Genomic DNA, 27,348 nt, shown 5'->3' with positions numbered 1-27,348 from the left:
GAGAATTTAAGACCAAAAATCACTTCACTCCTCTCTAAGCTTTACAAACTGTGAAAGCAGAGGTTCGAAATTGGAAATTTGTATTTTGTTGTAACCAAAAACAATAGGTGCGGTAAACTTATTAGTATGTTCTAAACAACTTTTCAGAAAATGGTATTTTTATAAATGCTCCAACAAGGCCAAATAGGTTCTAAGATATCTGCTATGAAGACCCACCACAAAGCTAATCAGGGGGTTGTAGAATTGCTATAACACTCTTATTTTGCTACTAGTTGCAAATTTTGTGTCCCATTCAGATCAGATTCTAAGGCTAAACTGCACCACAAAACATTGAAAAATAATCACATTATCATACAAATCCCAGAATTATCTTACATTGTTCTATTGAAAACTCATCTAGCATATTAGACATTAATTTATCTCACGAAATATGTCTCAATCTTAGGCCCACATAAACCAATACAAGTCCCTTCTTTATGTTCAGCAACAACAACAACAACAACAATAAAATGAACCCTTAAGACAACTATATGAGGAGAGAAAAAAAAAAAAGAAGAAAAAGAACAGAGATAACTACAGCAGATAACTCACATTCTACTCTTCCTAACTGGGCCCATTTCTTTAGCTCTAGCCCTCAACTCATTCTTCTTTATCTTCCCCGTTGCCGTCTTTGGCAGCTGCCCGAAGACTAGCGATTTCGGAACCCAGTATGCCGGCATCTTCTCCCGACAAAACTTCATAATCTCCTCTGCCAATGCCTTCTCATTGGACCGATCCACACCGTCTTTTAAAGCCACAAACGCACAAGGAGACTCCCCCCACCGTTCGTCGGCCCGGGCCACCACCGACGCCTCGAGCACCGCAGGGTGCCAGTACAACACGTTCTCCACCTCCACGCTACTGATGTTCTCCCCGCCTGAGATGATGATATCCTTCGACCGGTCCTTGACCTCTATGTAATTGTCCTTGTGCTTCACGCCGAGGTCTCCCGAGTGGTACCTGTTGAATACAATTAAGTTAAAATGTTGTTATCAAGGAACTTCAATTTGCAGTAAAAGGCAGTTGCTTGCTTCTTCATATGGGTATCAAAGTAGATCTTGAGTTCAAATCTCAAAATACCCTTTCTTCATATAGTTAAGAAAATCAACCTTCAGGCATTAAATTCAGTACTCCGCCTCTTAGAACTTTTAAATGGTCATGAGCCCAATGTGAGTAAAGTATAATGTTTTAAGATTTTTTATCTTTTCCTACAAATACCCGAACTTGGTGATTTGACCATGCATAACTGCCATTTATGGATGCTGAAATTATTCTTTATTTGAGCATGCACACAAATGCCAGCTTCGCGGATGTGCAACCTCACATGACTTCAATGTTGAATATGCAAAGCAATCCTATTTCGAAACACCATTATTTGACATTTTAAAAGTTTTAAGAGAGAACAGCTGTTTCTGGGTACCATCCATTTGCAAAGGCTTCTTCATTGGCCTCAGGGTTCTTCAAATAGCCTTTCATGACCAAATTGCCCCTCATGACAATCTCGCCAAGCGTGGTGCCATCTGCAGGGACGGGGGTCATTGTTTTCGGGTCAACGATCTCCAAACCTTCCAAGCCAACGTAACGAACACCTGTTGAACAGTAATCATTAAAAGTACCATTCTGTAGCAACTTAAGCTTTTATTAAAAGAGAAAGTACTGGAGTAGGTGATCCTAATTTGAATCCCATAAGAAACCCCCATTCATCCATTTTAACTCATTTCTGGCATACTATTATAGAGCCTTAACTGTAAGATATGATGGGAAGTGTTTGAATATACTTTTAAAGAAAAACAGTTTGTTCCACAATACCTTGGCGGGCGTGGAGGCGGGCTCGTTCTTCAACTGGCATGTTGTCCCACTCGGGCTTCCACGCACAGACGGTTGAAGGGCCGTAGGTCTCGGTTAGGCCGTAGGTGTGGGTGATGCAGAAGCCAAGGTTGGACATGGCGGCGAGGAGAGCAGGGGGTGGGGCAGCCCCCGCCGTCATGACGTGGACGGTGCGTGGGAGAGGGCGGACGGCATCGCTCGGAGGGGCATTGACGATGGAGTTGAGGACCACGGGGGCAGCGCAGAAGTGAGTGACTCCCTGGTTGGCTATGGCAGAGTAGATGGCCTTGGCCGTGACCTGCAACAACCATGAACAGAGGATTTAACTTGACTAGCTCATTTCAATTTACCAATATAAGTTCAGTGCTTACATGCGTTAAGTGGTACGGAAGATAGGTAAACTGATCATGCAGTCATACACAAAATTTTGGTATATCATGGAATATAACCATTAACCGCTGCATAATGGCAACCTAATAAAAATCTAGAAATATCCTGGTAAACTGTGTGTAAACGAAAGAGGATGCTCTGTTAAATTGCTTCCAAGAGGAATTTGATTGACCGGTCAAGTATTCAATGAAATGCGAAGGGCAGCGACATGACTATAACAATCAAAAAATTAGGTGCGAGACTAAATCTCAAACTAGGCTAAAAAAGTAGAGGACTCCAGCTGCAATTTACCTAAATTGTTAAATAGATAACGAACGTACCTGACGGAGACATATGCTTGTTCCACAAAGAGCAGCGAGAGCCCAGGTGAAGCACCAACCGTTACAATGAAACATAGGCAGAGTCCACAAGTAAATGGGCCCTTCAGTCATTCCCCATATTAGAGGGCCGCTAAGAGCCATAAGATAAGCACCTCTATGGTGCAACACCACACCCTTCGGGCTCGAAGTAGTACCCGAAGTGTAACCCAGAGCTATACTCTGCCACTCATCCTTTGGCGGCTTCCAATTATAGTCAGGGTCTCCACTTTCTAAGAACTTCTCATATTCGATGGCTCCTTTACTCAGCGCATAGTGAAGAGATTTTGGATCGCAGGTTTGATCGCCTACCACGATTAAAAGTGGGGGTTTGAAGGAGTTCTTCTTTTTGTTCGATATTATTTGCAAGGATTCCTCTGCTAAAGAAAAGAATTCTTGGTCCACCATCACAACCTCAGCTGAAGAGTGGTCTAGGAGGAACGCGATTGTGGAAGCATTTAGACGAACGTTCACGCAATTTACTGCTGCTCCAGCCATAGGGACTCCGAAATGCGCTTCGTACATAGCTGGTACATTAGGAGCGATCACAGCTACCTGATGAGATCGAATACGAATTAGTCCATATTTGATAAATTCTGCTTTAAATAGACTGGCAGTCTAATTGAGAGCTATATCCTGTGTGTGATGAAAATGTAATCACTACAGAAATTGTTTTATGGAAAACCCAAATAATAATCACTTAATGAGAAGGTGAAACTACATATGGAATTAACTTAAGGATCTATTACATTGCTTTGCTAACTATATATGAAATCTGCAACTCAGTTTAAAATTGATCAGTGAACACAAAGTAGAAAAAGAGGCAACTCTACGCGTGTTCTCAAAATAAAATCCCACAAAATTGTCCTAAAAGCTAATTACCTATAAATCAGGGACCCCAATTTCTCAAAAAAAAAAAAAAATCGCGTGATTTCCATCACTTCTTTTTATGCTGACGAATAAGCACAGCTGGTAAAATCTTTAGAGTTACCAATCATTTTTTAAAATTTAGAGAAAGATTCATCGAATTCCCTAGAAGTCGCCAGAAATCAGTAAAGAAAAGCAAAGCATCTGCAAATTACACACAAGTCAGTGCGCCCACAACTCCAACATAGCAAACCGCAGATAATAAGGTTACCACGAGTTCGGTAATTATCAGAATGAAGTGCTTCCTCGATATTAGGAACATAACACCATTATTTACTATATTATCCATCAACTCTTGTTTCAGCATTAGGTTCGTATCTCCAAATATTGACCCACTTCGTCAAATACGAGTAGGCCAATCTAACAAGGAACTATAACTCAAAATGATTACTATGCATGGACCTAACTCGAAAGATCATAAGATGTACTACTCATTTTCTTCCAAAGGAAGAGATTTATGTCATAAAAATGTAAGGGAAAAAAGAGAGTGTCCAGACACAACATATATTAGGTAATGAAACAAAAATAGGAATATGCCTACCACACCAAATGGTGACACAACAGAGACCACGTAAACCACAACATTTAAAGCACACTACCCAGATTTAGGACTTAACTGAAATTTGGAAAATGGAGCTGTCTCTTTTGTAGATCATTTTTGCCTCAAGGTTCCCTCCCAGGATCAGATTAATATCCGTATTAATAAATTTCAAAAAAAATATACTAACAAATCAGAGAGACAATAATATAATCAACTTAGCAACTCCTAGAATCTGCAGCTCTGTTTAGCTTTACAAATACTTTTAAATTAAATACTGCATGATGAATATTTTATAAGAATTAATCCCCTGTTATTAACTTTCCTTTCTCTGATAACACTGTAATCTAAACATTCATCATAAAGAAAAATTTCCTCTAACTAAGAGTACAAGCCATAAAATTGTGATTTATTGTGATTAATCCTCTCCTCTAACGTATACTATTTTAGCTCTTTTAATATATTATATATATAAGTTAAATCAAAACAATTTTTTCTTAAATAAAAAAATATTGTAAACAAACGTGGTACGGAACGAATATTAAATCCACTGCCTTCATTAGTTAAAACGACTATTAAAGTTAACATAAGCCAAAGAAAAAAAAATTTTAAAAAATAACTAAAGCCCAAAAAATAGAAAATTAATCTAATGATGTATCTTATTACCAAAGTTGAATTAATCGATCGGAGCCTACTACTACAGCACACTCTACTCACTCAAACAAAAATAAGATAGAAAAAAAAAAAAATGCAAAGCGATCGTACGGTGGATCCGGGTCCGATCGAACGGGTGGCGAGGGCGGAGGCGAGGCGGCGGCATCGGCGGTAGGTGTCGGCCCAGGTGAACCGGACCGGGCCGTGGATTACGGAGGGGCGGTTCGGGTGAACCAGCGCGGCCCGGTCCAGGAACCAGAGCGGGGTGAGCGCCGTGTAATTGGCCGCGTTCTTGGGGAGCTCGTCGATGTCGCGCTCCGCCCCACCACCACTCGCCATTTCCCCCAAAGAGTTAGGAGCGGAGATTTTTTTTTTTTTTTTTTTCAAATAATAATAAGAGTTTGATGATGGGATCAGCGATGAAGCTCGGCGCAGGATATATATAGCGATGGAGTGGTGTCGTGAGTGACACGTGCGGGTCTATGGACCGGGTTCAGCTTGCGGATAACTGGTACATCATTATACTCCACACTAATCATATTTTGGGTAATATGATAATTTTACATAAAAATACTGCTTTAAAAATAATTATTTTTATAATTTTATATAGGGTTAATTATATGCAGGTCATTATAAATATAGTGTATAGTAAATACATCCCAACAAAATTCACCTTTCATATATTATCTTACAAAAGTTCTGATATTTTCAAATATATTTATCTGATTTGTTATTTTTAGAGTACCGTTAGAAAATTATTTATATTTTTAATTTTGTTATTACAAATGTGTTCCTTCAAAAGTTATAATAGTGTAATATAAAAAGAATAAAAATGTCAAAAGCTAATAAAAATTAAGTATTTAACTTATGATTAACTAAATTTTTCTAATGGTACAAAATTAACTCTTTTATATATTATATTGAAGTATTTAATTGAATGTTATTATTTTAATATTTAAACAGAATATGTGGCTTGTGAGTAGCAGTTAGTTTATGTATTCTTAAATTATATGTATAAATTTCTTGTATTTACATTGATATTTTTAGAAGAAATAGCCTTTATTTATATCTATGTGTTTGAAAATAAATATTTGGTAGGTATTTTTAGAATTAGTTTCGGAGCTTCCTCTCGCTGAAACGAGTGTATGTGTTGATATTATCCTTTTTTAATTGCACGATTAATATGCATGCACACCAGGTTATTTTAAAAGTATTGATGTAAATTGAAGCTTTTGAAATGTTTATGTATACTGTATATATACTGTATTTTCAAAATATATAACATATGGGACACAACCTAAGCACACCGACCTAAATGGATTAATAGCATGTTGGTGGGCTCTTTGGGAGATCAGGAATGGAGCGGTCTTCAAAAGGACACAACCTGATCCCTTCGTTGGGATTTTTAAAATTAAACAAATGACTAGTCTATGGGAGAAGGTGGAGAGACTTTAATGTATTTTTAATTTTTAATTTTTTTATCTTTATTTTTAATTTAATTTAATTTAATTTAATTTTTATTTTTATTTTTCCGTCACTCTCGAGGTCTAAGTTGCCTCACTCATGTAGCTTAGTTCACATCCTGATTGAACGAAGCAGAAAACGTGCTATTTTTTTCTCAAATATTTATATAACATATAAAATCTTGTATTTCTAACTATTTTGAGTGGAAGGGCGAGTTTTATAATTTGTTTATCAAACTTCTATTTGTCCTCGCATTCTAATTTTTGTACTCCAATAATTACAATTCTTTGTAAATCAAAATAATTAGAGGAAGAATAATGAAATAAAGTGAAGATAAAATGTGACGCATGAAATATTTTTCCCAAAAAATTAGCATATATATGGCGATGGTTAATTTCTAGTAATAGGAGACTGGACATTTTTGATCGAGTTAAACTTCAATTAATTAGACAACTTAGGAGCTTAAATGCGTTCACAAATAAAAAGGTAGTGATGTGTAGAAAAAATGCATTCAACTTAGATAAAGAGTTAAGATAAAGCATAAATTTTTTTTTAAGAATTAGATAGAAAGTTACCTGTTTCATTCATTAAAATTTGTACTATAAAGCACAAATTTTGATGCGTGACAAAGAAGTGGGTCCCACTAAATAGCCAAAGTGAGGTGACACCGACATGTTATTTTGGCATTTATAAGATAGATATAAAATTGGATTTGTATTCTATTTTTCGCACGGTTTCTATTGTTCACAGGTACCTTCCAGAAGAAGTTCGGATGTAAAGTTACTGGTGTTATGAGTAAGTACGCGTGGACCGCGTTCACAACATCAGCCATAAATTTTTATTTAATTCAATTTTTATATATAAATTTGCATATATTATTAACTCATTTACACAAACTAGGAGGTTTGAAAAGGATTAAAATACCATAACCATGAATTATATGCTAATCTCTTGCAATCAACATCTATATGTTAATTTTCATTCTTTTCAAAGTTTATTTATAAGGCCAAAAAAAAAAGCTAACTAATACTATATTCTGAAGAAAATATTTAAATATTTTAAATTTTAGAAGGCAAAAATAATAAAAAAAAGCTTAGCCAACTAATACTATATTTTGAAATAAATATTTAAATTTTAGAAATTATAATTTACCATCTAATTTTATGATTTGTTTAAATTAATATGTCCGAATTAGAATTTATCTGTTCTTTTTGTTTTTTGATGGAATACTTTATATCTAATAAAATACATATTACTGATTAATAAGGGTTCTTAAAAATTTTAAATAAAAAAATTCTAAATACTATAAAAATAATTATACAGTCATGTATTTAAATTATAAATTTTAAAATTTAGATATCTATTATGAAACGCATTATAATTCAGGCAAGTCCTATATATTTGTTTACCAATTCGAAAATCTGTTTGGTAGAATGAGCGGTCCACAGCTAAGGTGGTGAACCACGCCCAGGGAATAATTTATTCCCGGTGGGATGTGGTACTCCGATCCAACATTTGAGTCTCGAAAACAAAGCGGGAAAACATTTAAAACCATCGAGTGGGACGAAGCTAAAAGAGATTTAAATCGGAGTAAGCCCTCGCAAATACTCTTCTCGAGCTTACGATCTCTTCCTTCTTCGATCTCCAGGTACGCCAAAATCGTCTTCGTTCTCGTGATTTGATCGCGATCTTCTCTTCCGATTCTAGTTTCTCGCTGATTTTGCTTTCGATTATAGGTCAAAGAGGGATCCGATTCTGAACTCTAGGGTTTCGAATCGATCAAATCCCTAATCCGATCTCTAGAGTTTCGTCTATGTTTTTCGTGAGCAATTTCGTCTGATCTTTGGTAGCATTAGTTTTCGATGTGATTTCGTACGGGTTTCTAGCATTTAATTGCATGAACAAAAGCCTAGGGTTTCGAATCGATCGTATCCCTGATTCAATCTCATTCCTCTATGTTTTTACATGTGTAAATTTAATCTTTGCCACTATAGTTTGGATGTGATTTCATAGAGGATTTTCTCATTTAATTGCATGAATAGAAGCCTAGGGTTTCCAAATTAGTCGAATCCCTGATCTGATCTCAAAAAGAGCTTCCTCTATGCTTTGTACGAGCAATTTCATTTAATAATATTACATACTAATAGTTATCGATTTAATTTCCTAGATATTAATCTCATTTGAGCGCACAAATAAGAAGCCTATTGATTTAGTGGAAAGTTGGATCAAATTATTAGTTTGGTAGGAATCTACAGAGTTTCCTCTGTGTTTTGGTGCTAAAAGTCCCATTCTCTTTACCACACAATTAGTTCCTATGCTAATTGTTATGCTAGGTACACGATGATTTAGCCCTAAATCTCGTGTTTATCAGGTTGATATTGAAGTTCTGGTTTATTTGTTTATTTCAAAATTTTACATGAGAAAAGAGATATTTTCTTTCTTCGTCAAATGAGGAAAAGGAAGGTAGAATCTGTTAGAATATATTCTTTAGTCTGAAAAGCTCATTTTAGCTGCTATTATAGCAAAAGCTCTGGTGTTTAAAGAAGCTGTTTAAGTGTTTTATACTGACCGTCTCTAGTGCAAATGACAAGCACTGGGTGGTTGGTACTCGAGATTCTAGATTCGAAATCTAGTTGCTTCATATTTGTTCATTTCTTAAAAAAAAAAAAACGAAGTGACCATACTTATAAAAATAAAAAAAAATGCTTTATCCTATCTTAAGATTTTCATTATCTTCTAGTAAACTATCTGCGTGGTTGAATATTTAACTAAAGGTAGTGCAGTTCATGTTACAACTGCACCAAAAAGCGGAGCTTTATTTTGAGACCACTGGAAAGAAGGATAATATATAGCCTTTGCCGCATGAGTTTAACAGCAAAATATTAGGAAGTACACCATATTTTGGGTAAACTACACAGTTAGTTCTAAAACCATAGCTTGAGTTTTTTTTTTTTTTTTTAAAAGAAAGGTAGCATGCTACCCGCTTCGTTTATTTTATTTAGAAATAAATAATAAACTCAGCTGGAAATGTGAATCAACTAGGATTCGAACTTGGGTCTCGGGTACCAATCACCAAGCCCTTTGCCACTAGCTCTTGGGACTGTCGGTCATAGCTTGAGTTTTTATTTTGATCTCTATCTTTTGATATGTTGCTTCACTGGTTGACTTTTAAAATGTTATAAATTTTGCCTTGCTATCAACTGCAATCCCCTGGACAGGCTAAAACTTGTGTCGCAACTCGTTGTTGTTTCTAAATTTATTTATTTATTTATTTATTTTTGAGAGATAGGTAGCATATTACCCGCTTCATTTATTTTATTTAGAAATAAACTTAGCTAGAAATGTGAATTAATTAGGATTCCAACTTGTGACCCCGGATATCAATCACTAAACCTTTTGCCACTTGCTCTAGGAACAGTCGATGTTTCTAAATTTGTTAGTTATGTGATTTCTGCAGGAAAACCTTGCTCAAGTAGGTCCTGCATGACATTTTTGCTGAAAATTGAGATAATCTTGAATTGAGATTACACGGTCGTATTTTTTTTTTGTGTGCATGACTAACGAAAATAGGAACAATGATTTGGTATATCACGTCAAATTTTAGTATCCTTGTGTGGCGCATAAGCTGATAACGAGACATTTTCGAATTTGAGTTGCTCAATATAATAAATTATAATTTAGAAATTAAAATGAAACTCAAGCAGTAGATTAGTGGCTAATGGTGTAATTTGCTTTTTATTCATTCCTACTCCTGCTCGAATATAAAAGCAAACAATGGAAACTTTAGCTAACTGTTTATACTATATATGATAAATTAAACATCCTTCTGGTTCCCATCAGTTGAATCACGAACGCGAGTAAGTACTAATTAGTAACTTTTTCATACATGCAAACATGACCTGTGTACCAGTGCCACGTGGCCTAAGATGCCCTCAATTTAAAAATAATAAAGTTCAACGGTCAACTACTCCCTGTTTCCTTCAACACAGCCAATGAGGCACCTTCCTAGCCAATACCTTCTCCTCTATAGTCCTTAGACTTGGTTTCCACCCCTTGATTGAAAATTCCCTGCTCAGATACTCGGGCTGCTCGAATACCTCCGTCGACCAATCCGCCTTGGTCGCCTTTTCTTTCTCGATTACCTCTTCATCTCCTGTCGCACAATTTCCGGGAAATAATGAGTTCCTCGTGAGCAAGGGCATAGATTGCGATTGAAGCATCGATCGGGCCGTCGACAGGACGCGACGTGCATCGTCGGATGACACCTTCCCCCGTGTCATTGGGACGATGGCATAGACCTTGCCAGGGTCGAGCATGCAGTCGGCCGGCAATGGGGTGACTTTGGTCCCGCATGCGGTGGTCAGTGAGTTCACGTCGATCACGAACTGTTGCGGGTGTTCGAGCATGAGCTCTGCAACGGAGATCGGCGGGTCGAATTCTTGTATAGTGCCGTCAGAGAGCACGAGCTTTCCGCCAGTGGTGATTGATGCTCGGCAGGAGATTAAGTTTCCCATGGGAGAGAACAGGAGGCCAAGGTTGCGCAATCTAGATAGAGAGGGAGGGATGGGCTTGCGCCTGCAGCCACCGGTGGGGTTTTATGTTAGAGGGTTGAAGGGTGTGAGTTGAACGAGTGCAAGGGGTTTAGGTGGCGATTTGTCTATATGCTGTTTAAGTTATATATAGCAAACAGCGATTGCTCCAACCTACGCAAACGAGGAGAGATAAGTAATACGTAGCAATTGTTGATTGGAGGAATCGATGTTTGGTGTGTCGTGCGGTTTGGACCGGTTCGAGTTAATTTGCTTGGTCCGCATTTTAAATTACAGCGTGGACGCGGGAAGGGGTTCGCTAAACTGCTCCTTCTAGTTGTGCGCGCGCGCGCGGTGGACTCGGTAAATGAGACGCGACGCCGCGTTCGACCACGGACGTCTCACACCGCCCGCTCGTTTCTTGACACGTGCACAAAATTCGCGCGGGCCCGACCGGTAGGTTTACGTGGCGGACAGAGATTGGTGAAGCAGCATGGTTGGTGCTTTGGTGGGATCATAGTTTGAGTCCGGTATGGTAGTGGGGGGCCAGGGATGGAGTCGGTGATGCTTCGCTGACCCGCGAGTAGCGGGGGCCGTGTTTCAGATGGTGGAGGCCGCAATACTATTTCTTCTTGAGGAACCAAGACCTGCGCCTGGTCCACCACACCACCGTATATGCCACGCCTTTTTCAACCGTTCATTACTTTGAACTGTTAGGATTGTAAGTATTTAATAAAATTTGTACGTTGAAAGAGGCTGTGTATAGGTTGACCTGGCGCAACTGGTGCAGGGAATGATTATTCTTCGGTTTAGGAGGGTTTGATGAGTTGGTCTTTGAGGATGACGTGCCACCCTTTTCCCGTTGGTGTCGTTGGTGTTGCCAAATTGGGCCCGCATCGAGCTGGTCTTAACAGAGTGGTTTGAAACTTAGGTCCGAGCCTAACACTGGCCAAGGTCACATTCTTTGTGTGAGCCCCGGGTCAGTGGGGTCTCAATTTTGCCTCGGTTTACCACTCCTGGGGCGTGGCTTGGATTGAGCTCGGGCTTGAGTCTTAACATGCTTAATTGATGGCATTTGATGTGGGGCATGAGGTGGCATCCAACGTTGTCGGGAGAGCTATAGAGGTTGTACTGGCGATGACTGTGGAGGATATGAAAAAAAATATTCTGTGTAGTAGTCACACCATGTCAGTAATATTGAATTAATCAAATACCTTTATTTGAAAGAAAAATATATAAAAACAAATAATTTTTATAAATCATCATGATTTGGGAGATAATAGTAATTGGTTGGATCACGCCATATAGAATATGTGACCGTCACATTTTGAAATTTATCAGGCTATGAAGGAACTGAGCGAAAGAATATTTATCTTTTAGGTATCGTTTGGTTCGAGGATAAGGAAAAAGTGACTATTCTAGGGATAGGTATAAATTGAGGTATAAGCGAGGATTAGATCAATTTTGCGTTTGGATGAAAATTGGGTTATTCCTGGAATAAAAAAAATAGCGTTTGGTTAGGTAAGATGGAATAAGAAAGATAATGGGTTTTGTAAATAAAAAATAATGATATTATCCACTTATTATATTTGAATTTGAATTTTTAAATTTTTAAATTTATATTTCTAAATTTAAAATTTTAACTTTGAAATTTAAAATCTCAAATTTTAAATTCAAAATTTTAAATTTTAAATTTCAAACTTTAAATTTAAGATCATATTTAAATTTTAAAAAATATCAAATATCAAATTTTAAATTTCAAAAATTTAAAATATCAAATTTAAAATTTAAAATTTAAAATTTATAATTTAAATTTTAAACTTTAATTTTGAGATTATAAATTATAAATTTTAAAAATTTAAATTTTTAATTTTTAAAATTTTAAAATAAGAATAGTGGTGGGAACAATTAATAAAAATAATTTATTATAATAAATTTATAAATTTTTTAAAAATTCTACTTAAATTTAAATTTAATAAAAAGAATTTATTATAATATTTAAATATAATTTATTATAAATTTTATTATAATATTTAAATATAAATAATATGTATTAATATAGTACAATTAATAATTTTATAATAAAAATAATGTATTATAATATATAACATATTATATTTATATAATTTAGTTTAATTCAATTTATAAGTTTAATTAAGTTTGAAATTAAGCATTGGAATAGCACTATTCCACCAAAATGGTGGAATAGCAAATCCCTTGCTATTCCGGAATAACCGAGAATAGCAAGGTTTGACCGGGATAAAAAATTCCGGTCAAATTTCACCCCGTTTGGCGGAATAGCGGGGATAACTTTCGTTATCCCCGCTTATCCCGCGATCCAAACGGGGCCTTAGGTTACAAAATTATACCGTTGCAGGTTATAGCAAACAGGAGAATGATGTGACTAGTGCAGAATTGGCATTGGAATAGTGGCAGTTGGTGTTATAGAAGGAAAAAATTTAAAATATGTCAGTCACATAAGTAATGTAGTCTCCAATCAATCAAATTATTTATTTAAAAATTATCTATTCGACCATCATTATTTAAAAAAAATATTTTTATTATATTTTTCTCTCTAAAAAAAATACGATTGGCTCAATACAGATGATGTGATGCATCTGCCATATAGTAAACTTTCTCCTATAGAAGAATGGTCCGGATCAAAACTAGAACGTGACAGTCACTAGGGTTAATGAATGTTTTTCTAAAAGAAAGTAATAAATATTCATGATTCTGAATCGGATTCGAATTCGAGTTTTGGATAATACGTTACGTGTGAATTTGGTTCCAAAGTAAAATAGTGTTCAGGCTTGAATCCAATTTTAAGCTAAAATAAGAAAAATACAAATATATGAAATTAAAATCGATTCCTTTTCGGGGTGATACCTATCTTATCTTGTGTCAGAATTGATTTTTTTAAAAAAAATTAAAAGAATTAAAAATAAATTCACATATAATTTTATTATTTACATTATTACTATCAAACCATGTCAGTGACTCGGATTATTTGAATTTTTATATTCGAATTTGATCTGAATCGGATAAGATTAGGTCGGCCAACTAGATAGAGTCGTATTTTTCCGCCCCCTATGGTTCTAGAAATTGTAAGTGAAAGATACTTAAAGGTCTTACAATATAATTGGCCTTCTCATTGGGTAGAAATTTTGCGTCACGTGTGGTGAGTTTTACTGAGTTTAAGATGGATTCATTCATTTCTGGAATAGTCTGATTACGCATAATTTGACCTCGGACTAAGCTTGAATTACAGTCACACATAGGTTCATTCAATATGGCTCAGTCGTGCTTGATTTAGTCAACAAAATTGGACAATTAATTGTGTATGAACATACAATATATCTCACGTATTTCTATACCAAGTTGTATTATTTAATCACATAAAAAAATGAAAGAATTAATAAATTTCCTCTTTCGAAAAAAAAAAGAAAAGAAATTAATGAATTCTATCTAAAAAGTCTAATTGGACTCGTGAATGGTGTCGAGCACGGGCCTCCAATGTCGGGACGCACCGACCCGTAGACCGGCAAAACCGGCGATCCTCCCTTCGAATTCCCCCTCCCGTTCCGAGTTTTCTTCGGTCGCCTCCTCCTCCTTACCGGCTACTTCCGGGAACACCCGTCTCCCGTCCCCGCCGCTCTTGCCCTTCTTTCCTTTCCTCTTCGCACCCTCAATCGCCTCGACCAGAACCTCCACCTGCCGGTCGGTGAGCCTGGACCCGGCCCTCTCCACCGGCAGCAGCAGGTAAACCTCCCGGGGCCTGAGCTGCTCCTCGGCGCGCATCGCCCCCGCGCGCCGCGTCCGGACCACCTCGTCGGCACGTGCCACCACGTGTCCGGGGGCCTCGATCATGAGCTCCGCCACCGCCGAGTGGGCTCCGACGCGGCGTAGCACCCCGTCGGCGCACACGAGCGCCGCCGTGGCCGCGGCGCCGTTGGGGGCGGAGCACGAAGTGACGTAATTCCCCATAAAGAGCTCTTGTGTTGTGCTGTAGTTGCCTCTCTGTGTGTGTGCGTGTGTGTGCATGTATGTAGTTGTGGGAGTGTTGGGTTTCGTGGGGATTTGGGGATTTGGGAGGGGGTATATATAGGGGATCGAGGAGGAAGGGGATAAGGAAAGTGAGAGGAGGGACGTGACGACGACACGTGGCGACGAAGAGCGTAGCGAGTGGTGAGGCCGCGGAGAGGTTGACCTGATACCGAATTTCCGTGTGTTTTGAGCCACGCGAGGCCAAAGCGTGGTCACGTAGAATGATCCCCGCTTCTTTCACGCGAAAAGCAGAAAAAAAATGAGGTTAAGTGGTGTGTCATGTGCGCAACAGTGTAAGTGCGTCGGATGGGGTCTCAACACCTTCGTTTTGCCCTCGAAGTAGAGTCGTCAAATTGGACACCGCATTCCGAAGTGGAATGTAAATAACTTTATTTACCATCCATCTAAGATTTACAAATAATTTTTTAAAGTTTTAGTGTTAAAAAAATAGGGGTATGCAAAGTGATAAAAATAGATTTTTGGATTTATATAAAGTAGAGTTTATACCCATTTTAAAGGTCAAGCCTAAAAGACAGCCGAGTTATTTTCATCCTAACTTATCTATTGAGCGCGCTATTGCAAACATAAGTACAACATGTTCTTCCTTCTTTAGGTAATGTCGTTGGAACTAAATCTGAATCCGACAAAACAGCACGTCCGTTTAATTAGGATTTTTAATTGATTTCGATCGGGCTGTGTTGGTTCATCACTCATAAGAGTACGGGCGACACCCTGAATGCTTAATGCAATTGAGATTAGTCAATGATTCTTACATGTCACTCGAAACACAACCTGTACGTTGTGCCTATCACCTAAACGTGTAGCCAATAAACTCGGTCCACATGCAGGAGAAATGTTCTAACTTCTAGCTAATGCATAATAGCCGAAGTAGATTAAGTCAAAATAAATAGATCTCCCTAATTAATGACTAAAAAATAGACGGTAAAACTATTATATTTTCCCTTCTACTTAGATTGATTTGTAATACATGTTATATTATGTATACTTGCCATGAACTCCGAAATGTTTGTTTGATTGAGCACTCACGTTCGTAATTCCGCATTGGATAGAAATTCCCTTGCAAAATGCTGCTCGTGTGGCAGGCTAATATATTGCATGCCGCGTCGTCTCCTATCTCCATATCAAAATAGTTTTAAAATTTTATGTACTCATATTTGTTAAGAGAATGTACGTAGCCATCAAGATCTAGCTTAAAAATGCTTTTACTAATGCAATCCTTTTAGGAGTCAGTTCGATTCAGTATAAATAGAAATATAATATAATTAGAAATTTATGCGGTTAAAAATAAAGCAGGTAGAGCTATGTGTATCTTATTTGATTGGATGTAATAAAAAAATACTGTAAGTATAAATAATTTATTTAGTTGCTCAAGAAGTATATTTTTAAAATTTTATCACTTTATATAGTGATAGCGAGATTATCTCCGATTTAGGTAAAAAAAATTATGTTTAAAAAAATAATTAAGAACGTAAGCTTACTTCTGTTTAAAATCACTCTTTTTAATTGCTACAGTTGGAATTATGGTTAATTTTGGTATAATTCCAACCATTGCAGTTGGGTATCCTTCTGTAGTTTCAATTGCAGTAGTTAAGTCTCCTCATGCAGTTCTCACTACAGCAATTTGATTTAAATGTATCAAATTAAATATTGAGTTTGGGTCTATATATAGTTACAAATACTGCATATAGACCCTTGCATAAAGATATTAAATCTACTCTTTTTTTGGTGCTGCAAATGTTGGAAGTCTAGCACACCGGACTTAAAAAATAAAAAATAAAAAAGAATTGCTTACATTCACACTGAAAGACATTTTGCCTGATTTCAGTAAATCTCCATTGGAATATGAATTTTCATTAATTTCTTAAACATTTCCACATAATTATTCATTTCATATATCCAAAACTAAATGCAAACGAGGGGTGACATGGAGATGCGTCGGATGAGCGCCACGTCAGCATCCCTCTAGTTCGGCCAACAGTTGTATAGGAATTAGGAAGCTTTCCACTGAAGTAATTCTATTTTATTTTTACCAATTTTTCATATATGGACGGCTGGAGTTATAGATTGTGACACGTGGCACGCATCCGGTATTTTTCTGCTCATACATTTGTAAGTTTTAGCTTCCCATTTGATTTCGTTTACCGTTCCTCGTCCTCTTGCCTCGTCCCCGTCTCCTTCCTCTGTCTCTCTCCCTCTCTCTCTCTCTCCCCCCCCTCCCCTTCTCTTCCCCTCCTCCACCGCCGCCGAATCCTCCCCTCCGGGGCCGCCTCGGGCGCCGCCGAGAAGATCCGTACGAGCGCCACCGGGGTCTCATCTCTCTCCAATCCCCCGCATCGTCTGATGAGGTGGGTAAGGGCTCGATCTCGAACCCTCTCGATTCCGATCCTTTTCCAGATTTCTAGGTTACAGATCTTTTGATGTTAGGGTTTCACGTCGAATTATTTGTACTCGCTCGATCTTGATCTCTCTCTCTCTCTCTCTCTCTCTCTCTCTCTCTCTCTACATCCGGATCTTGATTTGTATGTGCATTTCTCGGCTTATATTGGGATTGGGATCAACCGATGCGATTCGAATGAGTAGAACAAAAGATTTAGTTTTTTCTTTTCTCATTTAAATCGAGCGAAATGGGAACGGAAATGAGCGTTATAAAGGGAGGGGGTGGAGTGGTTTCATAAGCTTGCCCGTAGGATGTAGAAAGAAATGCTTCATTAGAGCAACCGAGACGATTGGGAGAACTTGCGATTTGGTTCTGAATATGTTCTTGTTTTCTATGCAGCGTCTAGTTGGTTACACGGACAGTCGATCATGGAGAACGGGGAAATCGAGAGTACAGATGAGGAGATGCCGTCACAGGGTGGGCGGCAATACAGACCAGTCGGATCGCATGATCGAGCTGTTATCCAGATGTCTTCAATGGAGCGTGGATCTGTCCCGGAGATCCCACTGAAGTAAGTCCTCTTCTTCGAAGATCTTAGTTATGTGTATTTGCATATACTTCTTGTAGGGTTTGCGATCTACCCATAGGAAGAGTTATCAGATGGTCTATTAGAGATGCATATAATTGTGGGCTCTTGAGTTTGAACTTTTATTTCTGCAAACTTGTTTCTTGTGAAATTCTCTTTTGTCTCAAATTCAATATTTTACTCGAAGTAACTTCAGCAATTTAAGTTTGTGTGCTATGGGTGTACTTTGCTATCATTGTATTGTAGTTAAATAGTTCATTTATACTGCCCACCTTCTTTGTTAGAATTTTAAAAATATGAATGAAACTTATCTTAATTCCAAAAATTCCTTTAAGTTAGAAATAGCCATGCAAAAATCAAACTAGACTTGATTTGAACTCTTTTCTGGACCAAACTAAGCATTTGGCTCCACTAGAATTAATTGAGATTAATCAAGACAAGTGAAATTTAGGAAGCCGTTAGCGATGGTAGCATAATGCTGCTATATGCTACATGGAATCTTTGTCAATGGGTGCGCCTTTTTTTTTTTATTACATATTCGTTATTGGTTGGATGCATCTATTAAATTTACCTTAAAAGAACCAAGAACACTTTCCTGTTGTACAAAGTGCCAATGCTGCAAAGCAAGTAACTCTTATGTTGATCTCCATGTTCCCTTGTATTTCATGCAGTGCTTCTATTACCAACCCAACAAAAATAATCTGTTCAAATTCATTTCTTACAGAAATCTTAAGGTCGGTCCTCAGGCCAACATTGATCCAAGGATGCAAGAGGGATCTTCTGAAAGTCATGAGGCACCCAACGGATCTCACAAGGAATCAAAGCTTGAGCTATTTGGTTTTGACTCTCTTGTTAACATTTTGGGACTCAAGAGGTATTGGAATCTTTCTTTTAATACTTTTCTTTAGGATTTTCTTATTATTTTGTGGCTTTTGATAACATAATCATGGTGCTAATATTATTGGATTGACGAAACATGCAAGCATACGTTCCTTATGAAAATGTACTGGTATTTAATAAATTCTCTGCAGTATGACAGGTGAACAAATTCCGGCACCTTCGAGTCCTAGAGATGGTGAGGATGTAGCGATTACCATTGGACACCCTAAGGTACTCCTGTCTTGCTTAGTCATGCTGTAAGAATTGCCACTAGTTTACTTTTGTGCAACCAAATGAATTTGTAATTCCATACATTATAAGATTCTTGCTTTCTTAAGGTTTACTCTAAAATTAGACCAACATAAATATGGATGTTGGCTAATCTTCATTTTGTACTAATGTAAAATATTAGATTACTGTGAAATCGGACGATAGTTAATTTTCCTAGCTTATCAAAATGTAACAATGTAAAACCAAGTTGTATGTACTTTTGTTGTATTCTTGTCAATATCTTCATTAGATATATCCAGGTGTGTGATATATTCCTTGACATATATACCTACTAATGGAGTTTCAAGATCTCAACTTTACTCCTTGATAGTGGTATAATTAACATATTTACATAAACAGGACACTAAATTTCTTTGGTATTAAGTTTTTGCATTTCTTGGGTAAATTGTTTATGGCATTAAGCTACTATGCTAAAATTTGTTTCAAATATCTTAACATTTTGATGCTCATCCTAATTACTAAGAGCTGGAAGAAAAAGAGAGAATGGACATTTTGCTTATGATGATACTTATCAGTTAGAAGGGGTTTAAGCTTTCACCTTTTCAAGCTTGTAGACTATTGACCCAACTATAATTATAACTCAATGTTAAAGTTCTCCTTTTACACTGAAATCAGTCTCTTCAATTTGACCTATCTTTATATGGCTCATCAGCAGTAGTGCTGTATAATTTTCCCTATGCAACAATTGAAGATATAGTTAGTTGTTAGTAAGCCACTGCCAGCACACTACTGTGCGATAGTGTGACATTCTATGCCTACAACAATTGAACACTCAATTAATGGTTTTTCTTTTCTTTTCCTTTTGTGGGTTAATGTCTATATTATTTATGTCATTTTCCCTTGCTATCTCACATTGTTATCAGTAGCTGAGAATATTTTATTGATCAAATTGATTTTTATGTGTCTTGCAGCAATCTGGGCCAAAACTTGGTACTATGATGGGTGTCTTTGTGCCATGTTTGCAGAACATCTTGGGAATTATATATTATATCCGTTTTTCTTGGTATAGTACATCTTGTGTTTCTATATTGTTTTTTGTATAAACATGTAGGAAATTATATATTGTTTTCCGTTTTCCTTGGTATAGCTCATCTTATTTTTATATCTTATTTTACTTTTTCTGTGTAGACATTCATCTTTTGATCATATGGAATTATGAGTTACTATAGCATCTTTCTCAGTAGTAAATAATAACATTATTTTACATCAGACAGTATTCATTTTAGTTGGCGCTATTTTGTTTTTAAGTAGTTTCCATACATTGTTAAATACATTCCTTTTCTAGTCTCCCATGTCAGCAATTCATTATGTTTGAAACTTATTTTATTTGCTACCAGTTTAATGCGAAATAAGCTGTTGATAGAATAGCTGACAAAAGTATGTCTGAATTATTTTTCTTATACTTTAGCATGAAACACGATATGTTGGGCATACCTTGAATTTGAACTGGAGCTGATAAAGTGTTAAAAATTCCTACATTGTCCACTGTTTCAATTTTTTGCTTATCTAGAATAACCATTTTTAATGTATTCAAAATAATCGTTGATGCTCATATTATGATGATTTTATCAGGTTTTAGCTTTTTTTAATCTATTGACATTTCAACTTCCTCAAACATGCTAGTAACCAGATTTCACATTTTTTTAAATCATCTTACATTTTTTTTGTCCTTCGATTGATTGTCTTGCTGTGGTAGAAGGGCAGTTACCTATAGCACGGTCCAGGAAGCTGCTGGCACACTTTTGTTTTCCCAGCACCATTTTTGGGCTATTTATGTTTTTAATTCATTAGAAGATCAAATTGAAGTGTTTCAAAATGTGTTTCTACATAGTCCTTTGTGCTCAGTTGATGAAATTTCTTTTGGCCACATCAGCACTCTAAGTTGTTGCAGGCTGGCCTCTTCAGTTTAGGCTAAACTCTATCTCATTGAACTTATCCTGGCCACCATAGTTTAGAATATAGACCCAAGGCTTGAATATGTTGCTAAGCCCATATTTTCTATTAGTAGACCTTCCGACTGAATTTAGCCTGCGCTGCTCATCTGCATCCTTATTCTCTTGAAGCCACCTTTTGCTATTTTTGCACACATGCTGCAGATTTCTGTTGTAGTATTGGAGTACTGTAGTCAAGAATGCCTTGTCATTATATATATAATATATATAACCCTTCGCATTCCGTGGAATTGATTGGAACTTTTTGTAGGATTGTGGGTATGGCTGGCATTGGGGAGTCACTTGTGCTTGTTTCCTTTTGTGGTGCTTGTACATTTTTAACTGGAATATCTTTAAGTGCTATCGCAACTAATGGGGCAATGAAGGTACCTCGATTTCATTGTAATGTAGATTGATATCAATAGTTGGTGACATGTTATCCATTTTTTTTTTTAATTGAGTGTTTCATTTTAAACTCTATTGAACCGATTGTTTTGTTCTTGGAGATCTAAATTTGTAATTCTGGAATCTGTGATGCACAAAATTTATGATCTGGACCAATTTTCAATATTGTTTGATGATTAAAGTCTGATATTCATGTAGCAGAAAACATTTGATATTCAGTATTTACTGGTTTATATAACCTTACTATCAACAACAGGGTGGTGGGCCATACTACCTCATTGGTCGAGCCCTTGGTCCAGAAGTTGGAGTTAGTATTGGATTGTGCTTCTTTCTTGGGAATGCAGTTGCTGGAGCTTTGTAAGTCTGCATTGCACCATATAACTTCTTGAAAAGTGTGTTACTATTTCCTTTTCCCAAATCTTAGGCCAAAATAACTCTATTTACTTTTTCTGGGCGAATGCTTTGATGTCCACTGCTTAGTTAGAAACATGAATTTTCTTGAACTTGTTGCTTTATGTATAAATTTGATGAGCAGAAAAGTCATTTTCTAATAAACCAGCAGTACTTGGGAGTTATCAGGGGGAAGCTGTCTGTTACTATAAGTTACTGTTGCATGTTGTTACTGTGCAGAGGACACACTACTGCTTGAAATTGTGCTGAATGAATATAACAACTATATAGGTTTGAGTGAAGAGGACATAATATGAAATTCAGTCACGTATTTAAAGCAGTAAATTATTTGGATCTATAACTTATACTGAAATTCAAACTGGTTTTTAGCAAAAAATAATAATAATAATGATGATTTTGCATTGGATTTTGGTCATATTCTCCTGGCCTATTATCTCTATTACCATTATGTTTCTCTGAAGGCAATAGTTACGTCTCTCTTAAATTTATATTAGCCTCGTAATTTCAGGTATGTCTTGGGAGCTGTTGAAACCTTCTTAGATGCTGTGCCTTCTGCTGGATTTTTTAAAGGTTAATCTTTTTTGCTATACCAACAGGTTGCACTTTAGTTACATAATGTGGCTGATTACTTATGTTTCTTTTTTGTTGTGCTAGATTTAATGCTTCATTGATCTTCCTTTATATGTTATTTGTTGCTTTGTTCAGTCACTCTGAATTGATTCCATTTTGGCATGAAGAATCTAATTTCTGTTTGTTTTAAAATGCAGAGAGTGTAACAGTAGTGAACAACACATTGGTAAATGGTACAGCAACAGCTGGCACTGCAACAATATCCACTCCGAGCTTGCATGATCTCCAACTCTATGGGGTGATTGTGACCATACTGTTGTGCTTTATTGTCTTTGGAGGTGTGAAAATTATTAATAAAGTTGCTCCTGCTTTCTTAATACCTGTCCTCTTTTCGCTCTTCTGCATATTTATCGGGATCTTTGTTGCTCCGAGGAAGAATGCTTCAAGTGAGTTTCTTTTCTTTTTTCTTTTGAACACTCAAGTAAATATTCTTTGATGATTCTATTAGCTAAATTATTTGGTTTTCCCACTTAGGTGGCATCACTGGCTTAAGTATAACGACATTCAAAGATAATTGGGCTTCTGATTATCAACGAACAACCAATGCTGGAGTACCTGACCCAAATGGCCCTATTTATTGGGATTTTAAGTAAGTTGTTTACTTTAATGTGGGTGTACTTTTTTCTATCTATGATTCAACCTATCACGTACTTCTATATTTCTTGCCGTGAATCCCTATCCTTTCTTCTCTACTTCATTAGATTAGTTTTTAACTGAGAAAATTTGCTGAATAATATGTCGTTCTTTGTACCTAAAATCCTCTGCCACGTAATGATGTGTGCGACTTGTCTAAGTACGACTTTTCACAACTTCTCATAGTTTGGCATTCATTTTTGCAGCGCCTTGGTTGGTCTATTTTTTCCAGCTGTAACTGGAATCATGGCTGGCTCAAATCGATCTGCATCACTTAAAGATACGCAACGTTCAATACCCATTGGAACATTGTCTGCGACACTAACAACCTCCTTTCTATATCTGATATCTGTGCTACTATTTGGAGCACTTGCTACCAGAGAAGAACTTTTGACAGACAGGTGTGTGTGTCTACTGTTAAGAACTGCATCTTCAGATTCTTATTTGTTGAGTTCTCCAGAAGTGTTTATCTTAGTTTCCAAGTTTATAGTTTCCGAGATTGCTTTTTCTCATCAAATTGCAATATTGAAATTGTTGGGATGTTACTTGCTGTGATACAAGCTAGTTGGCTGATGACCTCACTGCTACAGTAATTAAGAGTTCAACCTTCAACTGAGGAGTTTAGGACACTTAGCTCTGTCATGTCTCTAAAATGTGGTAGTGTGGAAAAGATTTAGTTAGCTTTTATTATTATGAAACGCTCTTGCAGTTAAATTGTTTAGAAGTATCTAGGATTCTCTTGTTTTTTTTTTTTTTAAGTAAGATAGGCAGATAATTAGGGCTAGCCTTATTTTGCTATATTTTTGTGATTAATTTGCTCCTTTATTCATCTGAAATTCGATCTTAGTAGGCCAAAGAATTGGATTCAGAAATAGAAACATCAGACATATAAAGCTTACTTTATCTTTCTCTATGTTTATCACAAGTAGGCTTAATGATGATACAATATAGTTTCTTTTGCAATGATTTTAGCTTTTGTTAAATCTTCAATTCAAATGCTATGATTTTTATTGAACTTCTAGATAACTTAAATTACCAGTTATTTACACATTTCAAACAGGACATCCACTTCTTACAGATTTGTGATGATGTAGCATCCAAATTTTCTTGCAGCATAATTTTACATACTGGTTTATTTACTTTCAAAGCTTCTTCTGCAACTAAAACTCATTCTATCCAAATTTTTCACAGGCTTCTTACCGCTTCGGTGGCTTGGCCGGTTCCAGCAATCATCTATGTGGGGATCATCCTATCCACCTTAGGTGCAGCATTACAAAGCTTAACAGGGGCTCCAAGGCTGCTTGCGGCCATAGCTAATGACGACATTTTACCTGTTCTTAAATATTTTAAGGTCGCAGAAGGGGGCGAGCCCCACCTGGCGACATTTTTTACAGCATTTATATGTATTGGGTGCGTCGTGATAGGCAATTTGGATTTGATCACACCCACCGTTACTATGTTTTTCCTGTTGTGTTATGCTGGTGTGAATCTATCTTGTTTTCTACTGGACCTGCTAGATGCACCTAGCTGGCGGCCCCGATGGAAGTTCCATCACTGGAGCCTCTCTCTTATTGGCGCGCTGCTTTGTATTGGTATGCTGCCCAAGTCTCATTCAATTTCTTTTTCCTTATATTTTGTCCACAATTCATGGCTGCCTTTGAACTATGGGTATTCATAGTGTTATTGTTACAAAAGTTAGAAAATTTGCAGAGAGTTTATGCAAATAATCTAAATTCCTGGCAACCTTTTGGAATGTCATGATTTTCATGTGGCTGCCCTAATTATTTATATTTGTACATACCTCAAATTGTAAGGTTTTATTACCTTGCTTCCAACAATTTTCTATTACACATGTCTATCACTTTGTTTATGGGGGTATTCGTGCATTTTGCCCTCTTTTTCAGTCTTACACATTGTATTGCTGCATATTGAGTTGGGGTTATGATCACCTTTTAAATTGAGGTCCTCTCAGTTTCTCCTTTGTGTCCAATTCATTTCCAATACAAACATTTAATAGTCTTAGTACTTACAAAAAGCGTATCGCTAAAAAGAGTATCGCTACTAGACTGTCTTCTAATGTTATTTACTGATTGATTATTCTGATTGGTGCAGTCATCATGTTTTTAATTTCCTGGTCTTTCACTGTGGTATCTCTGGCCCTGGCAAGCCTTATATACTATTATGTCAGCATAAAAGGAAAAGCTGGAGATTGGGGAGATGGGTTCAAAAGCGCGTACTTCCAGCTGGCCTTGCGAAGCCTACGATCATTAGGAGGTACATTTTACTATCAGCCCTTAAGTGTATTTTCTATGGTTGAGAACATACAGTAACAGCTAAAGGTTGGAATTTGTTAGACATTAAACCGCATTTCAACGTAGTCATGATATTGTTGCGTCTTTTACTACTGACAAAGATTAAATTGCAATAGATTAGCTATCTGAGAGACATATATAGAAAGAGCTTTTTAATTTAATAATGCAATATTGCGAAGTTGAAGAATGTATAATATTTATTAGTTGTGTCAAATCTGCACGATTGTTATGTCATTCTATTTAGACGCATTGGTTCTGTAATGCTCTGCTGTTTGTAAGACTAATCCAAGTAATTTCTACTAGTGCGTACTGTGACGAGATTCTGTAGTTGGTCTGACGATCTCAGTACTATTGGAACACCAATCTCGAGTCATAATTTATTTTTAAACTGATTAATACTTGTATTTCCTGCAGCAAACCAAGTACACCCCAAGAACTGGTACCCGATCCCTCTAATATTCTGCCGCCCGTGGGGGAAGCTTCCAGAGAATGTCCCTTGCCATCCCAAGCTTGCGGACTTTGCCAACTGCATGAAGAAGAAGGGTCGCGGCATGTCCATCTTTGTATCCATCCTCGACGGCGACTACCATGAGCTTGCTGAGGACGCCAAGAGCGCATGCCGCCAACTCAGCACCTACATCGACTACAAGCGCTGTGAAGGTGTCGCTGAGATCATCGTCGCCCCTTCCATGTCGGATGGATTTCGTGGCATCGTCCAGACGATGGGCCTTGGAAACTTAAAGCCCAACATTGTTGTTATGCGGTATCCTGAAATTTGGCGGAGGGAGAATTTGACACAGATACCCTCCACTTTTGTGAGTATTATCAATGACTGCATCATAGCCAATAAGGCTGTTGTTATTGTTAAGGGCCTAGATGAATGGCCTGGTGAGTACCAGAGACAATACGGGACGATCGACCTCTATTGGATAGTTAAGGATGGCGGGTTGATGCTTCTTCTGTCCCAGCTTTTGCTCACAAAGGAGAGTTTTGAGAGTTGCAAGATTCAGGTGTTCTGCATAGCCGAAGAGGATACAGAAGCTGAGGAGCTTAAGGCCGATGTGAGGAAGTTTCTGTATGATCTGAGAATGCAGGCAGAGGTGATTGTCGTGACGATGAAGTCATGGGAGGCACACATGGAGAGTGGGGCCCAGCAGGATGACTCATTGGAGGCATTTACGAGCGCACAGCAGAGGATCTCTGCGTACCTGGCGGATATGAAGGAGACGGCACGGAGAGAAGGGAGGCCATTGATGGCAGACGGGAAGCCGGTGGTCGTGAACGAACAGCAGGTCGAAAAATTCCTTTATACCACCTTGAAGTTGAACTCGACAATACTCAGGTACTCGCGGATGGCTGCGGTGGTGCTAGTGAGTCTACCACCCCCGCCGCTTAACCACCCAGCATACTTTTATATGGAGTACATGGACCTTCTTGTTGAGAACGTACCAAGGATGTTGATAGTTAGGGGATACAGAAGGGATGTCGTGACGCTCTTCACGTGATCGGTGTGGATTCTTTTTTTGGACGGTATTGATTGTGGTTTCTCGAAGTTGTTTGGTGTTACTGGCTGGAAATAGAAGAGTGCTACTCTGAGGTTCAGGAGGGAGAACACACGGGGAATTTAAATTGATCGGGTAAATCAAGACCATTTTTAAAGACTGCTCAGCTGCAATGCAGGCGCTCGGATTCACAAAATGCTGCTATTCACAGTGCAAGTTTGGCATACGGAACAATTCCACACCGACCAAATGTGCTTTTCTTACAAATTTTGCAGATACAATTCTTGCTCAATATGTAAACACTTCAATATTAGACACAAATCTTCATTTTTTTTTTTTTTTATTGCGAACATGATAGCACATTCTTCTTGTCATCCATATTTTTATGTTGATAGTTATCATGTGAGCGAGAAGAGGCTGAAAGAGTTTGAATACCATTGATGAGGAGAGCTTGTTGCGGTTGATGAGGAGAGCTTGTGATCATAAGTTTCCGTCGTATTTATTTGCTAGACCGGATTCATCAGTATAGTAAGAGAATTATTTTCAAGTTCTGTGTTGATTGTCCTTTCAGAGGGCAAAAGGTACTCCAAGCTCTTTTGCGC

At 37.3% G+C, this 27,348-nt stretch overlaps 4 protein-coding genes across 6 annotated transcripts; 1 reads left to right on the top strand and 3 right to left on the bottom strand.

The window, feature by feature from the left end:
• On the bottom strand, nt 367–5,141 carry LOC109709364 (acetate/butyrate--CoA ligase AAE7, peroxisomal-like). Its single transcript, XM_020231575.1, has 5 exons — nt 4,843–5,141; nt 2,577–3,167; nt 1,849–2,164; nt 1,460–1,628; nt 367–999 (listed from the first exon to the last, which is right to left on the bottom strand). The coding sequence occupies exons 1-5, from the start codon at nt 5,068–5,070 to the stop codon at nt 588–590; spliced, it is 1,716 nt and encodes a 571-aa protein (XP_020087164.1). The 5' UTR covers nt 5,071–5,141; the 3' UTR covers nt 367–587.
• On the bottom strand, nt 9,922–10,741 carry LOC109709615. The gene has a single exon (XM_020231922.1). It carries the CDS (start codon nt 10,707–10,709, stop codon nt 10,176–10,178), a length of 534 nt encoding a protein of 177 aa, XP_020087511.1. The 5' UTR covers nt 10,710–10,741; the 3' UTR covers nt 9,922–10,175.
• On the bottom strand, nt 14,004–14,801 carry LOC109708562. Its single transcript, XM_020230359.1, has one exon. The coding sequence runs from the start codon at nt 14,763–14,765 to the stop codon at nt 14,199–14,201; it is 567 nt and encodes a 188-aa protein (XP_020085948.1). The 5' UTR covers nt 14,766–14,801; the 3' UTR covers nt 14,004–14,198.
• On the top strand, nt 16,965–27,293 carry LOC109709327 (cation-chloride cotransporter 1). Of its 3 annotated transcripts, none has more exons than XM_020231506.1 (14): nt 16,965–17,134; nt 17,566–17,737; nt 18,477–18,626; nt 18,784–18,862; nt 19,834–19,925; nt 21,125–21,239; nt 21,515–21,615; nt 22,178–22,239; nt 22,437–22,685; nt 22,774–22,888; nt 23,139–23,333; nt 24,124–24,524; nt 25,045–25,206; nt 25,659–27,293. In XM_020231506.1, exons 2-14 carry the CDS (start codon nt 17,595–17,597, stop codon nt 26,747–26,749), a joined length of 2,955 nt encoding a protein of 984 aa, XP_020087095.1. In that variant the 5' UTR covers nt 16,965–17,134; nt 17,566–17,594; the 3' UTR covers nt 26,750–27,293. The 3 variants fall into 3 exon arrangements, with proteins under 3 accessions (XP_020087095.1, XP_020087096.1, XP_020087097.1); XM_020231507.1 differs by having other exon boundaries at nt 16,965–17,138; XM_020231508.1 differs by lacking the exons at nt 16,965–17,134; nt 17,566–17,737; nt 21,125–21,239 and having other exon boundaries at nt 18,566–18,626.

This window comes from Ananas comosus, linkage group 4 (assembly GCF_001540865.1).
Source record: "Ananas comosus cultivar F153 linkage group 4, ASM154086v1, whole genome shotgun sequence".
Lineage (NCBI taxonomy): Eukaryota > Viridiplantae > Streptophyta > Magnoliopsida > Poales > Bromeliaceae > Ananas > Ananas comosus.
This window is presented reverse-complemented; position numbering and strand designations above follow the sequence as displayed.

Coding starts and splice junctions, on each gene's coding strand:
- LOC109709364 (XM_020231575.1), bottom strand. CDS start 5,070: ATGGCGAGTGGTGGTGGGGCGGAGCGCGACATCGACGAGCTCCCCAAG. Junction 3,168..4,842: donor CGATCGGACCCGGATCCACC/GTACGATCGCTT, acceptor CGATCTCATCAG/GTAGCTGTGATCGCTCCTAA. Junction 1,629..1,848: donor CCGCCTCCACGCCCGCCAAG/GTATTGTGGAAC, acceptor ACTGTTCAACAG/GTGTTCGTTACGTTGGCTTG.
- LOC109709615 (XM_020231922.1), bottom strand. CDS start 10,709: ATGGGAAACTTAATCTCCTGCCGAGCATCAATCACCACTGGCGGAAAG.
- LOC109708562 (XM_020230359.1), bottom strand. CDS start 14,765: ATGCACACACACGCACACACACAGAGAGGCAACTACAGCACAACACAA.
- LOC109709327 (XM_020231506.1), top strand. CDS start 17,595: ATGGAGAACGGGGAAATCGAGAGTACAGATGAGGAGATGCCGTCACAG. Junction 21,616..22,177: donor AATGCAGTTGCTGGAGCTTT/GTAAGTCTGCAT, acceptor TCGTAATTTCAG/GTATGTCTTGGGAGCTGTTG. Junction 22,686..22,773: donor TCCGAGGAAGAATGCTTCAA/GTGAGTTTCTTT, acceptor TTTCCCACTTAG/GTGGCATCACTGGCTTAAGT.